This window comes from Orbicella franksi, chromosome 2 (genome assembly GCF_964199315.1).
Source record: "Orbicella franksi chromosome 2, jaOrbFran1.1, whole genome shotgun sequence".
Lineage (NCBI taxonomy): Eukaryota > Metazoa > Cnidaria > Anthozoa > Scleractinia > Merulinidae > Orbicella > Orbicella franksi.
In genome coordinates, this window is record NC_138146.1 from 19,987,624 (window position 1) to 20,004,143 (window position 16,520).

Below are 16,520 nucleotides of genomic sequence, written 5' to 3' on the forward strand. Positions count from 1 at the left end.
AGCACATTCAGTAACTGATTAAGATTTGTGTTCCTTTGCAGGTGTCCCGTATTCGTATGCCGTACGCTGCTAAGCTGCTTTTCCAAGAGCTTATGTCTATGAGTATCGCTCCCAGGATGATGGTGTGTGATTCAGTCAAATAAGCAATGCACATCCTGGGCCTTAAACTGTGATCGAGTTTTCTACACCTTCTGGGTCTTTAACTGTGATGCAGTAAATAAGCGATACATATCTTTGATCTCGAACCGTGATCCAGTCAAATAAGTGATATCCCTTCTTAACTCCTCCCGAACGAACGAACACAAATTGTGGGCGAATTCTCCTGGTGTTGGACTAAAGCTGCCTTTAAGCCGGTGACACAATAAATATGATATCGTTCTCATTGGCAGCCAGGGCGCAAATAAAGTCATAGTTTGTAGAGGTCGCCCACAGGGCAAGCTCATAGCGAGCTTCAGTTACCCATCATTCACTCACCAGAAACATGTGTATCATTTACATGTAAATAGCGCTTGCTGGACGAGGCTAGTAAATGTTTTAAGTCTACTGGCTTGAAATGAAAACTCCTCAGTCCTGTGCTGTCTTCAGTGTTCTCCTTTTCCGGGTTCGGTATTTCCAGACTTTCTCTGTTAACTGGACAACAGGTTACGACCAACTGTGTACATTTTGCATTATGTGTGACTGAACCAATACCAAATTAGTTGTGTTACATCTAGAAACGATCTCCTTTAGTTGGTTCGAGTTCATGGACGGATTCCGATCCATGGGAAAATAGTTTCCTTTACATGGAATAACCTTGTATAGTGTTTTTGTAAGTAGTAAAACCATGCATCATTTTAACATGCATATGTAAATTCAAACATTCAACTGTTGCAATATTAAAACAAAATGCTTTATCAATATCACGATATCATAACTTTGGGGATTAATGGCGAAAACAACCCGATGTAAGAAGGCATGAAAGCAGCGCAATCACACGCAGTTCACCAATTGGGCACACAAAAAATCCAACAACAAGGCACAACCACGTTTTGTTTTTTTGTTTTTTTCTGCATCTTCTTTTCTGTCCACCATAAAATTTCAATGGAAACTGGGGGCATTGCTTGATATCTCATGTAGCAATTGCAACTAACCCGGACCGAGTAACTTAAATTGGTGTAATTCTTAATATATATTAATATATTTTTAGTATTCTAATTATTTTAAGCTGAGGGCCCCAAGTTTATCTGTAACTGAAGTTACTGTCACGGGTCACCCTCATTAAATAAAGTCTTTCACTTCACTTCACTTCTTGTAACAACAGTTCGGGATATCGATAATATCTGTTAAATTCTGTTTGCCGAAGCCAACAAAGTGTTACTGAACATCATATTGATAAGGAAAAACCTCATTTTTATTTACATTCAACACTTACTGAAAGTAAGCTAAAAGCCAGGTCTAAACGGGAACGATCCAACATTGTTTTGTGACCAAACATTTTCCCGTTTGGACACATTGTTTGATCGTGTTTGACCGTGTTTGATAAAATTTGAACGACGTCAAACATTTGATGGAACACTAAAACATTTTGTTCGTTCAAACATGTTGATACCGTTTGGTCACTGTACAACATTAACATGTTTGGTCACCAAACAATGTTTGATCGTGTTTGGACGCGAAACCATTACACCTTACTACATCAAATCTAGACATTTTTATAGCTTAGATAACACGCCCTAAAAAAAGAACTTCAAAATACCAGCGCCACTACGAAACAAGGAAAATGAAACTTCCAAGAAGGCCATCTAGATTTGTCGATGTATTTAAAAGTAAACAAAATGTAAAGTTGATCTACGTGAGTGACTCCCCACCCTGGAAAAAGTGCAAGTTCGTGAAATAATCGCGCACTTAAACAACCTTGTTACAATGCATGAAGTCGCAGTTTAAAACTTTTCCCTTACATAGCTTATACCTGTCAACTCTTACACCTTAGGCACGAGTTACGCCCTGCCTCGACAACACTCAAGCCCAGACCAAAAATGGGAGCCATTAATTAAGTAAAGCTAGCAACAAATTTAAAATTGTGTTTATGCTTTCTTCCTTGCTCCCTGAAACGCTTATCCTCTAGTGAAAAGCAAACTTTCGAAAAATATGCGCGCCTAAACCAATGCAAAATCAAAAAAGAAAAAAAACCACTTCTGAATTCGTCGATTTTAAGAAGGTAAAAATACTGTCGAAGAGTTGGTGTTTGGAGAAATTCAAACCGAGACCGAGACACCGGAAATTTTCCGACATATTCGTTTATGGCGCGCCATCTTCGAAAATCCTGGTAATTCCTATAATTTCACCCATGACAATCGTGTAAATATTGAGTAACTGAAATAAAGGAATCCGTTTTTCGATTGGATGTCTTAAGCGTGATAACTCTGATTGAGCAGCAATTCCCCCATGTCTTCTTTGTCTTCGCCCGGCTTAAGGGGAAGATTGCCGTTCTCCGTATCCTCGGCTTTGCTGGCGGAGTCCTTCTTGACGGAATCCATATTCTCAAGAGTTGGCATGTCTCTTGTCTCTGGCAGCAGAAAGCACAGGCCAGCACAAACAGCAGCAAGTACTGCTACAGTGGAATACGGCAAAAGAAGGTGCACACGGACCTGTTGAAAAAGAGAATTTATTTGTGCATCAATTTTTTTAGAATTTACAGGAATTTCAACTCCACTTTCAGAGTTGTTAGTTTAGCAATAACAGAATTGCATATGGGGTTCACATGCGGACTTCAGTGGAATCAACCCTAATTGTAAAGTTGAGTTTCGGCAGTCTGAATAATGGACGGCCGAGTTCTACTTCTCGAAATTCAGGTTTTCTTAGCAGCTACCGAACCGTATAAAGAGAACGTGGCACAGACAAAAGACCCTATAGCGCGACACACAGATGACTTTGCAAACATTCAGTGGGGCATAAGTCATTGCACCCGCTAGCAAAGTAGCTCGTACAAGGGGGGAACGAGTGTGAGCGGACAGAGTTTGTGCTTGCGTCGCTCCACCAACAGTGGGCGACAGATGTGTTGAGACAGTGCTATTTTTGAATACTTTAGAAATGTTTCCCCTGACTTATTACCTACCCCCCCCCCCCTGCCCCTCCCCTCAAAACAATGTTGGAATTTCGTATCTCCAAGAGTTGCTTCGTTCCTGTGCAACATTCAAAAGGGGGAAGGGCAAAGGTCTTAAGGGATCTCAGTCACGGTATTTTGAGTTATTTTGGCCACGTACAAAATTGCCATTAAATTGAAGAAAACTTGAAAGTAGCACTTCACTAAAATAGAAAAACACCAAGAGATTTTGTTATACCTCCCAACTCAAATACATTTTCTGGTTGGATTTAAACGTGTGACGTGTCGTAGGTCAAAACTCACTAACTCCCTAGGGCGAACAAAAATCACTAACCCCCTAGGGAAACAGCAACATGAACTTTCGACTCGCACGTGATCAGATCGTGCTCCTTGAAACGGCGGCAAATTTGTGCCGAGCCAGCCAGCCTAAAGCAAACGATTTCTTCGCAGTTTTTTTCTACTTTTAAGGTGGTATGGTACCCTCAAATGGACCCAAAAGTTTGTTTAAATATGGTGAAGAAAGATCAATTGTGTGCTATTGCACTCAAAAAGAGAAATTAAATTTCTAAAGTTTTACTCAAAATGGTTGCTATGGAAACCAGCCACAGCCTTTTGAGGTAGTGTTTTATAGTATTGACGCCAACACTTCCTGCTCTTTTACAAAACAAGATTTGACTGTCAAATAAGCATATCATGTAAGTTTCTGTTTTGTTCTGTGCAATGAACCTAAGTTTTGACAATTAACTCTTATTTTCAGTGCTTTTTACAGCTTTATTTGGAAATAACCTTATTTTTTACCACATCCAGTGGACAAATCATCTCATGTCACGTGACAGCCCTTAAAATGTTACGATTTTTTTGGTTTACGACATCACGACACTTCTGGTCTTTGATCAGCCCAAGTTTCGGGAATTCTACTTAAAAACCTTACAAAGTAGACATGTTGGCGCGAAGTCAGTCGGTACAAAAGTAAACTTTTAAGAAAAATGCACTTTAAGTTTCTTACACGAAGTATTAAGCATTTAACGAGCCACAAATAGCGAGGAAGGGGGGTGCAGATTGGATCTCGGGGAAGGGGGTGCAATGGTTGTTCTATTTTGTAAAAAGTTACCGCAGTTGTGGGAAATATTCCTTTTCATAAGGGAAGTGAATGAGCCTGTGATGGCAATTTGAGGCAAAGCTTTTCACAAATAATTATACCAATCGAGTTGTGCATGTCTTAAAAGTTTTTTTCTAAATAGTTTCGTTCATATAAGTTAAAAATAATCTATATTTTAGGTCACGTTCTTATAGTTAACAGTCGTTGCCATGGCCGTTGCTACGTGAAAAAACTTACACCACTGTGTACTTTCCTTAAATTTCACACTCATCTGGAAGGAAATTCGGCAAGATCGTTTCAAAATGTTTTTGACAAGTCCTCAAGGGTCTTAAGTCTTGTATTTCCAAGAAATTGAATTTTTCATGAACATCGCCATATTTTAGGGTACCATACCCCCTTAAGTTGGGAGGTATATCAAAACACTTAATGACAGTTCGCCTCGGGGAACTCAAGAAAGCGGCGAAATCGAGCCTAGGAACATTGAGGGTCTCGGGGAAAAAAACTCACTGTTTCCCTTGGAGCCAGTCATTTTATTAAGCACTTAAAAAAAGTGCTTAAAAATAAACCTTATTATATGGCTAGATCCGTGAGTGGGCAAGATGAATCAAATCCTGCGCTGTGATTGGCTACCCGAGCGAGCAAGAGGGAGCTATCTTGTCCGCTCGGGACTACCCACCGTGTCCCGCAGAAAAAAATTTCCCCGAAAGCCATATAATAAATCCTTTATTGACCAAACTTGTTCGGCCAAGATGGCTGGATATTAGCCTCGTTCTTTTTTTGCGAGTTTATGGACCTCAACTCTGTCTCGGTCCATAAACATGCAGAAAAAGAACTTGACCAATATCCAGCCATCTTGACCTCACACTTGGTCAATAACCCATACATAAAGAAAGAAGAATGGTTAAGGATTAACAGGGATTGCAAACGACGAACTTGAAGCATTTAGGCTCAAGATACGCAAACCGTGACGTAGCTCCTTTAAACTGACTTTGAAAAGGAATAATAGAAATATTGCACTAGATTAGTACTCCGTTCAACCAACTGTCTGAACTATACGCCCACTGAAGGTTCCTTGTCACGTCTGACAACTACAGCGGTGAAAAGGAGCTACATACCAGCCAAACAACATAAGGCGCGGACATAGATCCTATGCGAGCTGCAGCGGAAGAGCTTCCCATGCCTATGTTCCTGAAATCAAAAAAATCTTTACTTGACACATTAACTTGACACAGTTATTCCGTGAGCGCGCGGTTGGATGGGATAGAAAGCCAACGGGGCGCATCGCGCCGAGTTGGCTACTGAACCATCTCATATACAACAAGCGTGAGTGGAATAATTGTTTTATTAGAAACGCCGCCAAAACAGTATTCTTGGTTTTCATGTGACGTAGTCATATTCCAAAATTAGAAATTATCCTTCCTTCTGAGGTTTTAGTCTCATCAGATAAAAGGCCCTGTAGGAACGTGACGTTTGGCAATGTTTTAGCTCGACAGAGTTCTTCTTTTTGTAACAGAGCACTCCAAGCTTTTGCGTTGCGTGACATGAAAATGGCGGCCAGAAAAGACTGTCGCGTAGGTCAAAAGACGAGTTATCGCTTTAGTTTTTGTTAAATAAACGGTGCTTACACTAGAAGAAGCATTTATTTCAATGTGTCGGAGCACTAGAGTAAAAATGTTCGTTTCAATAGCAAAACTCAAGGACGGATGTTTTTGTAATTTTACGGTCGCCATGTTTATGCCCCTCCGAAGGGCACAAACATGGCGTCTCCATACAAAGCTCTATAAATTTGGATGACACGCTTCTGCGAATAACGGGCGAATGAACAACAGCAGAAACCTGATTCTTGGCGAGGTTGTTTATATAGCAATCATCTATCATATCCTAGATTCTTGAATTTATTTATTGAATGGTTACGATTTTTAGTTTTGATCACATGACTGGTGAAAACCAAGAATAGAAGACTAAAATAAAATTAAAACTCCCCACAAAAATACGCGCACGCTTACCATATTTACAGAGCATGGTGTCATGGCTCATACACTACGATGGCTAAGCCAATGAAAACTCTTGAATTGCATTATCTAATGATCCAGTTTTTAATAACGATAAATATCATACGGTTATTATTCTCTCATTACTCTGAAGCCACCCAATTGTAGATGGTGCGTTACTTGGAGAAAAAATTGAAGCTCTAGAAATGGGCTTCAAAACAAAAAAGAAGACAAAAAGTAGAGGATGGCGTAGACTCGCAAGAGTTTTCCAAACAAAAGTCGGTCTTCGTAAATCCAACGTTAATTAGCTTCTTTAAAACGTACGAATACCTTACAACAGTCGGAAAGAGTTCGCTTGAGTACACGTAGATTGAAGAGAATGCCATGTTGATGAAAAACTTGGCGAAACCCTGAGCCATGATGATATTTGCCACCATGAAACCTGAAACGCAAAATAATGTGTAATTTGTCATCACGAGCTCATCATCGAGCTCATCAAGGCTGGCACAACGTCGTATATTTAAAACAACATTTCGGCTGGCCAGACCAGCCTTCTTAAGGTTTAGATGTTACTAAATCATAAAAATGAAATTACGATATTATATGATGGTGGACGTCGCAACACATATTTCGAAACTAAGAAAACGTTTGCAAACGCCCTTCATTACATACCTCCTTGATTCCTCGCATGGTTTCAGTTTGCATTGTATCCTACTCTATTAGTGTCACAACCGTGACAACTGAATAGGACAGTTTCGATGAATTTCTTTTCCTCAACCTTGATATGATTTCTTTTGTTTTATTCTACGAAGCCTTGAGGTTAAAGGGTGGTAATGGGTGTCGGTGGTAGGCTGCGGCCCACCAAGTGCAGCTGTCATAGCCGACTGGTAACGCAGGCCTACTGGATCTAAACGAGAAAAACGTGAGGCAAGCATCCAACGACTTCGTAAATAGGTAGGGGTAAGGAATGGGACCACTCCCCCTCCCCCCGCCCCATTCCAGTAAAAAGTTATCAATTATATTGAAACCAAGAATTCCTCATAAAATGCAATGATATATAAGGAAAAGCACAACTGCTTTTATGACTCCATACAATGATTCCCTTCCCCCTGTATTTAATTTCGATTACACTTTTGAATAAAGGAGTACCTGTGTTCTTCAAATCTCGCTGGAAAAGAACCGCAACCACGGAAGCAATGAACGCCACCACCACCCCAAGAACAGTAGTTTTCTTCCGGCCAATCCTGAAACAAATCTTAGTTTAGTACAAATATGTATCTCGACTTGCATGTGATCTGTGAAAAATAAGACTGATTATCTTACACCATGTGCGTGCTAATAGCATTTCAGTTAAGTCCGAGAAGAATATCTTGCTTATATAAACAGTCAATGGTTAGAGTTTTGAAACAGTCACTTTTCAAGCCCTTCACTCACCTACGGCAAAGTACAATGCAAGTCCAGTTTGAAGGAATTTCTATGAGACTGGTCAAAAAGAACACTAAATAACGATTTCCGCCATACGTTCCTGAGCTGAATGAAACAGCATAATAAACCAGTGTTATTACTAACCTGTGGACAGAAAAAAATCAATGTAAAGATGCTGAAAATGTGACAAAAATGTCAAGCAAAGTATCTTAAAAGTGTTTGGATCGAGACATGTACGGTAAAAATGAAAATGGCAGAGTTTTTTCCATTCAATTTCTCGTTAACACTAAAAGTCCCTTTTCATGTCCCATTTGAAACAATTTTTTCGTACGCCTGGAATATAAAGCGACCAGCTGGATGATCAACCAAAGGCAGCAAAAGAGTTTGCATTAAGGAGCCGTTACGTATAGTCGTTGACCGGAACCTGAACTCGCGGGTTGGGTGGAGGGGTTGTACTCTCTATAATGGACAACACGGGGAGGCTTTGCCCCAAAGGATGTCTTTTTCTAGATTGGAGGTATATATGTTTAAGGGCAAGGATTTGGGCTTTGAAGTATAAAACGTACCCTGCAACGCCACCCTACCCCCTTGACTCCCGCGCCCCGGGCCTGAATTCAGAAAAAATTGTCAGCATTTACACTGAGCAGTCGACCACAGTTATGATCATTCAGTGTACAAATCAGGAAACAAAAAAAACGAATTATATGCAAACATTACCTCAGAGAAAGACGATGCGATAAAATATGGACTTACCAAGCGAAGCCGGATATAAGCGTTCTTTTCGTCATCTCCTTTGAGCTGAAAAGGTCCCGGAAGTCACCTTGTCTCTGGGTTGAGTTGGTATCTTTCTCCTCCAGTTCTCCTGCGGGCATCACTTTCCGGTTAAACTCGGCCACCTTTGTAAGTTCCGGCTTCCATTGCCTTTTTGGGCTTGTTATGGGCGAGGAACCAACGAGGTGATTCTGGTAAAAACCTGACATCAAAAATTGTTCAAGAAGTAGAGATCAATATAGGTTTAGAAAATTGTCCTTATAAAAAGATCACACGAGGGCCACAGAGAGATTTTATTGTTTAGTTGGTGAGTTTGTGAATCAATGCCCCGAAAAAGGCATATTTTTTTACGCGATCGATGTAACGCAGTAACAACACAGTAGTGCTATGCTTAGAGATGAAACTGAATGATTTTGAAAATTTGCAGAACCTATCATTTGCTCACCACCAGAAGAAAATTTGCAAGAGGTCTGGGGCTGTTCCAGCGATGGACAGTGTGCGCCAGTCCCTTATAAAATAAGCGAACAATGCCACCAGCATCAGCGACAGAACCCAAAAGTACCATAAGGTAGTTACGATCACGTGACGATGACGCTTGCCTACATACTCCATGAGCAAGACGTACATGGCAAGAGCTGAACTACCTGTGAAAAGTAAAATCCAGTAATAGTAACATTTGTTCATTGGTTATATTTCATTTGTTCTTTTAATTTTGTTTCTTCGAAACCAACTTGCCTGTAGTTAGTAGATCAGTGAATTTGACCGCAGAGAGCATAGTTATAAAAGAGGGATGTGAGTAAGTAAAGGAATGAAAAGAATGAATAGTTTACTTGTTATTCTTTGCCATCTGTTACCCGAGACCGTTGCGTTCTCAAAATCATTTTTATATGAAAGCCAAAAACAAAAACATAGCAAAAATTGCAAAGTGCCACAGTCTACAGGATACCATTTACTTAAGCGCTAGTTTTACGCAGGACAAGACAAATGGATAGCGGTCGTACATGAAAGTTCGGCGACGTGCGAGAAAGCAAAGAAAAACAGGTAAACTATACATTTTTTAAAATTTCTCTCTATTTTGTCTTTAGTTCGTCGAGATCGGAAGCTTAGCAAGAATTTAACCAGGCACGTGGGATATGAACAAGCCGAAAAGCAAGTTGATGGGGCTGGAGAAAGAAGAAAAATAACTCCTAACAAAACAATAAACGTCTGTGGACAGACTACTCAGTTACTCACCAACACAAACACCCACTAAGACTCTGATGAGCACATAAAGCCAGTAACCGAGCGCAAACGATGCACCCAGTGCTAAAATGTTGCACAGCACAGAAAGGAAGTAAACGAGAGGCTTGCGCCCGAATGTGTCAGATATTACACCTCCAACAAGAACGCCAATCATGTAGCCCAAGAACATGACAGCTCTGGTCAGGACTGACAACGCCGAAACGTTACACACCAAGTCCCACTGCAAAGAAAATCAGTGGAAAGGATCAGAGCAGGGTAGGATCCTGTCGCGAATTGGGGTGAGGATTATCGTAGGTTTGAGACTGAAACGGGAAGTGCTGCCGAGGTTCAGCTCAAAAGAGAATTACAAGTCATTAATCAGTTCTTTCGCAAGCCCGTAGCGGCAGTTCTGTATAGTAGCCGCTCTGTAAAAGAATGGTTCGCACAATTGTATTTTATTAGTCCTAGGATCTGCATTTTAGAGAGGGTGAACTGGAGATTTTAAACCAAATGTACGCGGAGGAAAGTGAACTTTACCTCGGTCACAACTGAGTCGAAGTCACTGGTGTCAAACTCCCAATCATCTCGAGGAATGGAGCAGCGAAATTTGTAATTTTTGTCTCCCGGTTTAAAGATTCCTGTCAGATTACAAGCAGAACTGTTTTCTTTACATCGCCACGGTGGTTCAGCGCTGAGGAATGTTGGGACCATCATCTGAAAACCATCACCGAAGTCCTTCATAAAACCGCAGATTAGGAGAAGTTTGTGTTGATATCGGCCATAACTGCCGATCTTCTCCATTACATCATCGATTGTGAGACCCATGATTTTGAGTGAAGCACCTTCGTGGAAACAAACAAAAAGTCGACAGTTAACGAGGAGCAGTAAAAGATTTGTCAACAAGATTTCCTCGTTCGTCTAACTCTTACTGGCTGCTGTTTTTGGTTCCGGGGCACTCCCATATAAAAAGGACGGCGGGTGCTCGTCAGAAATTTTGAAAAAAACACCCTAAGAGGTATCAAGATCCTGTTTGTGGGCGTGGCTTAAAAATGTTTTTCACCTCTAAGAGGTACCAATTCTAGAACAACAAATTAACTGACACGTCCAGAATTTTCTTAAAATAGCGATAAACACGATTGCTTCGATAACCTTCTACTCATAAAGTTGACTGTGAAATATCTCCTGTAATATTTTTTTTCGCTCAATATCCTGTAAAGTACCGCGAAAGTTCCCACTGTGGACTTTTTGAGGCTGAGTACCCTAAGAGGTATCACAACCGCTTTTTTCACCCTAATAGGTACGACAAGCACCCCGTCCTATTTATATGGGAATCCCCCCCCCGGGGGGGGGGGGTTTGGTGCTCCAAAAATTCAGATTTCGCAAACTAAAAAGAGTTAAATAAGTGTATTTATTGACTTGGTCGATTTGGATGATACTTCTAACTTCGTACAAGTTTATCCTCTAGCTCTTGTTGTGTTCATAGTTTATTCAGGGAAATGGCTAGAAAATTGGCAAAGTTCTTTGTTGTGTGTTTTTGATGGCTATTTTGGGGGTTGACCCTACTCAAAACCTGGCAAAGTATAAAAGGTGGTTGCGTGTGCTCATACAACCAGCCAATAGAAGCATGGCGACTATGAAATTCATGCATAGTCAATGAGCATAAAACAAAAGATGTAATTGTCAATGTAAATAATAAAGAAATAAAAAAGAATTGTTAAATTACAAAAAAAAAAAAAAAAACATAAATCTTAGCCTGTTTGTTTGCTTCTTTGATGTTTACCGGCCTTCCTAAACATTTCCCTCTATAACTAGATTCTGTTCTAATGTAACAATTCAAATATAAGAACATGGATTTCAAAGAACCTGTTATACATTTATATATGCGTATATAGAAAAATCCAGGTTCTTTTACGCGGGTTTTATTCTGGTTTTAAGAATAGTATCTGATCACCGAAGCACTGATTTATGTTATACTAACTGGAGTGCTTTTTAGGGAGAGAGAGAGAGATTGCCATCATATTAGGCAAACTGGACCTAACTGGATGGTATTTAGGCGGCTAACACTTTTCAGGCCGCTTACAGCATTACTGTTCATTTTAGCTCGGCGGAGCAATTCCTGTCATTTAGTCCCTTGCTTTGCTAACCATTTCCTAACCATTCCATTACTGGGTTTGCAGAGTTAATACTGATATGGGTTACTGACCAAGCGTGAAGTCAAGATGGCGGGATATTGGCCAAGTTCTTTTTTGGGTGTTAATGAGACCGAGACGGAGTCAAGACAATATGATAATTCCTCTCTTGACCAAACAAGCGTGATCAATAAGGGATTTATTATAGGGAAAAGAACACCATTTTCTTGCAGGACATGGCGAGTAATCCAGAGCGGGCAAGATAGCACCATCTTGTCCGCTCGTCTAGCCGATCACAGCGCAGGATTTGGTTCATCTTGCCCGCTCACGGAGCTAGCCATATAATAAAGCACCATCTTGTCCGCTCGTCTAGCCGATCACAGCGCAGGATTTGGTTCATCTTGCCCGCTCACGGAGCTAGCCATATAACAAGAACTGTTTTATGTCTCTCAAATATGCAAATTCGCCTTGGTCCTCTGATTTCGTGAGCTACATTTGCGTGCCACTAGATTTAAGTCTGGCTTAATCCTTATTTGCGTGTTTACTAACTGTGAACGAACTAAATTTTTAAATTCTGATTTTTTTTTTTATCATGTAGTCTTAAACACGGATTTCTCTAGGATCGGATACTTTACTTTTATTTTATTAGGTTTCACTCCACTTCTCCTGTGATATTTATTTTTACTTAAATATGTATTTATGCACCTTCTTAGCTCGCTCCAGCGATCAAATTTATGGAAGCAGAATGAAAGAATGAGCTCAAGGGACAAGATTTTCAGTGCACTGAATCAGTATTATAGCACAATATGTAGCATTTTGATCAAGATGGGCAGATGGGGAAACTTTAGCGAGACAACGTTTTCTCATATAAACAGTGTAGCTCGCCTATTGAACTACAGCAACCGCGCATGGCGTGCCGAATGTACACGTTACTGGCTAGATTTTAGGTCCTAAAGTACAAATAAGTATTATACGTGTATTACATGTCTAAAATTAATTACGTCAACGAGCCCACAGTTATTGAATGACTCAAGGAAACTCAAAGAAAGAGGGATTACTGCGCATTTGAATATATAACAAGGTCGCAGGGTCGACTTTGACTCGGCCAAAAGACAACTTTTTCTCATATAATTATAAACTCTCGATAAAGTTGCAGAGGAGGGTTGTCTCTGGTAACCGAGTCCATATAAATATTGTCTTAGCCGGCCTAGCTATATGCCTCCTGAAAAAAAAAATGTATCTCTGCATGGCGATAGCGAACGTATTGTGTCTTGTGTCGCGCGTCTTGAATAATCACGCACGGTCGACTTTGACCCGGGTAAAAGACAACAAATGCTCGATAAAGTTGTAGGGGAAACAGCAAACGAAGCACGTGCAAATTCCGATACGCAGTATTAGCCAAACTGAGCCATACATTTAACTTCCCTATCTAAATTATTGCACTTTTTGAATTCTTCTCGTGTTCTTCCAGCATCCCGCGTGGTTTATCAGCCTATAAACCAGAAACGCTTGTAGTCTATTGCTTAACTAACCTATTCGTGCTAGGTTGTTTATTTGAACGCAGTGGCTATTCGTAGGGCACCCGTGCGGCGACTTGTATTTGCTATTCGTAAGGGATGCGAATAGCAAATACAAGTCACCGCACGGGTGCCGTACGAATAGCCACTGCGTTCAGATAAACAACCTAGCACGAATAGGTTAGTTAAGCAATAGACTACAAGTTTTTCTGGTTTATAGGCTGATAGAAGAAATCAAATCCAATACTTACCAGATATGCGTGTCCGAGCTCAAACAAGCGCAACCAAATACAATAGGCAGACGGATATATAGGGCGATGGAGCCCGTTATGCAAAGCATGCCCCGTTTCCCTTTTTTTAGTCCATTGTCTTTTGGTCAATTATGCAACTGAGGCAGTGAACTCCCTATAGACCGCCGCCAGCAGAACATTCACAGACTCATGCCAAGTTTCTTTTGTATCGACGATCAATTTATTGTTGACGTGATAAGAGCAACGTGAAAAGAAAAAGCTGACAGTAAACTGATTACTTGTATTATTGAGTAAAAATCCGTTGCTTAGTCCTTACTTAGGGTGCGTTCCTTTAGGGTGATCTGGATCAGGATCAGTGATCCAAGATCATTCGGATCATAGTTGATCAACGGAACCGATGAATCCGTGATTAGAGCGGATTCATCGGTTCCTTTGATGCATGCACCATGATCCGAGTGATCTTGGATCACTGATCCTGATCCAGATCACCCTAAAGGAACGCACCCTTATATTATCATTCCCTGACTCAACCTTGATTGGTTCAGTGTCGGCTAATAACTCGACTGACTCTTTGCTTGACTGAGTTAAGTGGTGTACATGATTAGCTAACATTGATGTTCTTTGTCCAACATTACAAACGTCCGTCAAACTCCCTTAATTTTCTCCTTTGGGTGCCTATAAACTTGGTAACTACCGATTTGTGATCCTTATATTTAGGTGCAATTCTTAATTCAACAACGGGGATTCAGAGACACATTAATTTTCGAACATTTAAAAGCTGGTTCTGAACCCCTACCACAGAATAATATTTAAACTTGCTGATCACAATTCAGCAGTGAAATTATGAGGATCACTTAACTAATATTGAGTTATAAGCACTCAGAGCCGACATAAAGGTAAGTATGTTTCTAACGGTTTATTTATGTTTTCCTTTTTATTATCATTTAATTTGTTTTTATTCATCACGCTCACAAAAGGAAAAATTGAAACAACAATGATTCATGACAACAACAACATCCTGGGAAAAAGTATAGCGTGAACTTTTAATAATACTGTACTGGAAGCGACAACGCCGGACTACGCTTGATCAACATTTTTTTAACAACCAGTAGTAATCGTACATTAAAGAGTGCGTTCGAGTTTTGGTAGGTTTGGGTTCGATTCCTCGCTCGTGTCATGTTGATTAATTCACCTTCACATAGGTTTGGTATGTTAAAAAAGCAAAAATTCTATGAATAGGATTTTGTGCCTGAGCTGTTAGGTAGACGCCGGACGGTGAAATTGGTCTCCATCCAGCAGGAGCGAAAACAAATGAATTAATCGCAAAGCACGTGCATAACGAGAGGATTTGTTCTCATTTATACATGTATTACCTAATATTAGTTACGGCCGGTCAGTAAAAAACACGGACTTAGTCCGCAGTTCGCGTTTTATACCTCAGTCGGTGTTTTATATATACCCAGTCCGTAATGCTTAGTCCGCGCTTTAAACCTAAGTCCGTGCTTTATACCCAGTCCGTAGTCCGCAGTCCGCCGTCCTCAGTCCATGTTTTATACTGACCGTGTAAATCGACACAAACGATGCCTGTTCCGTCGGTATGCGAGACGACGTTCTTTTATTATCAAAACTAGGACAATTATTTTGTTTACGAACATGACTTTGAATCGCCTTGGCTTTGGGAGAACAGCTACAGGGCATTTGCACTTCTGAAACAATGAAACGGAGGACATGTTTGTGTACCAAAGCAATCCTGTGGGACTCTTTTCCTAAACACTTTTCAATAAAGTTGACAGTTACTTGTGATAATACATTGTTCGTGGCTAGTCTTACGCAGTTCGTTTCGTCCCGGCCAAGGGACTCATCAGAGACCTGTCTGCTTGGCAAACTCGTTGGGCATCGCGCCCAAAGTCCCGTTCGCTAACAGAATGATGACAGAAATCTCGCCTTATATCGCATAAAGATTCCCGACCGCACAAATTCACGAGTGAAAATTGACAATAAAGTTGACAGTCTTAGGCAGCTTGTTTAATTTGCGCACAGAAATCTAGGCTAGCGTACACATTTCCTCCTTTGATTTATTCAGCAGAAAGCAGCGCTGGGTTTGGTCGAATTAAAAGGAGAAGAGGGTACACAACACGCAGCCAAACCATAGCTTTCTGTTCGTACGAAAAGTCGTACACATTTCGTGAAGACATGTCTGCAAGGTTTTTATATGCCATTAACACCGTCAGACTTTGAACTTAAGGGTGGCTCAAAACAGTTTCCTACACTTCGATTTTGATGGGTCGTTATAAGCACTCTTTAGGACTTGATGCTACAATCATGGTATCAAAAAATTGCCCAATCATTGGTGAACACGTTATCATTTTCGTGACACAATGGGTTACCATAGCAACAGTATGACCTCCTAAAAACACCCTTAATTACAGCTTTAGGGGCTTATAATTCAAAAACGGCACGGTGAAATTTTTTTTACATTATCAACTTTTGGCAAGCATGAAAAGACGCAACTTTTGGCGAAGTTTAAAAAATTTCTGTTCTGAGCCACCTTAAATTTTCGAAAATTTAAGGTGGCTCTGGCCCTGGCGCACATTGTTGGGGAGGGTACTCACTATCTACAACAAAACAGATAGAGAGTAGCGAAGCCAATCAGCAAACAGCATTCATGATAGAACACCAGTAGTTTTATACTAATAAACAATTAGATTATGAGCTCGAGATTTCTATCGCGTGATAGCTAACGAGGGCGCAGCCCGAGTCAACTATCACGCATAGAAATCGAGAGCGAATAATCTAATTGTTTTAGTGTGAATCTACTAGTCGTTCAAAACTTCATCTAAATAAATCCTCTTCACAGAAACTTCGAAAACGCAAAGCGGCCACCAGTTTGTTAACAAGCGGTCATAGCTACGCTACTCATTATCTACAACAGAATAGACAGTGAGTGGCTTAGTCAATCAGACAACGTCATTCGTGATAGAACGCTAGTAGATTTATACTAATATTAAATAGAGGATATTAAACGGCGAAAAAA

At 40.4% G+C, this 16,520-nt stretch overlaps 2 protein-coding genes and 1 pseudogene across 3 annotated transcripts in view; 2 read left to right on the plus strand and 1 right to left on the minus strand.

Annotated features, from left to right (window-relative positions):
• LOC145478499 (DNA-directed RNA polymerase II subunit RPB2) overlaps positions 1-2,383 on the plus strand; it is an 18,453-nt gene extending 16,070 nt beyond the window's left edge. The window contains exon 23 of the mRNA XM_081456541.1: positions 42-2,383. Coding sequence (XP_081312667.1) covers positions 42-143 — 102 coding nt within the window. The 3' untranslated portion in view covers positions 144-2,383. The remainder of the gene's footprint in view (positions 1-41) is intronic.
• The window catches only part of LOC145478498 (uncharacterized), a 93,647-nt gene that overhangs the window by 40,307 nt on the left and 36,820 nt on the right, over positions 1-16,520 (plus strand). The window lies entirely within an intron of this gene.
• LOC145478529 (organic cation transporter protein-like) lies at positions 2,388-16,405 on the minus strand (annotated as a pseudogene). Its single transcript, XR_014048277.1, has 10 exons — positions 13,487-16,405; positions 10,127-10,431; positions 9,602-9,830; positions 8,814-9,012; positions 8,351-8,570; positions 7,607-7,741; positions 7,322-7,416; positions 6,503-6,614; positions 5,297-5,369; positions 2,388-2,627 (listed from the first exon to the last, which is right to left on the minus strand). The product of XR_014048277.1 is annotated as an organic cation transporter protein-like (transcript).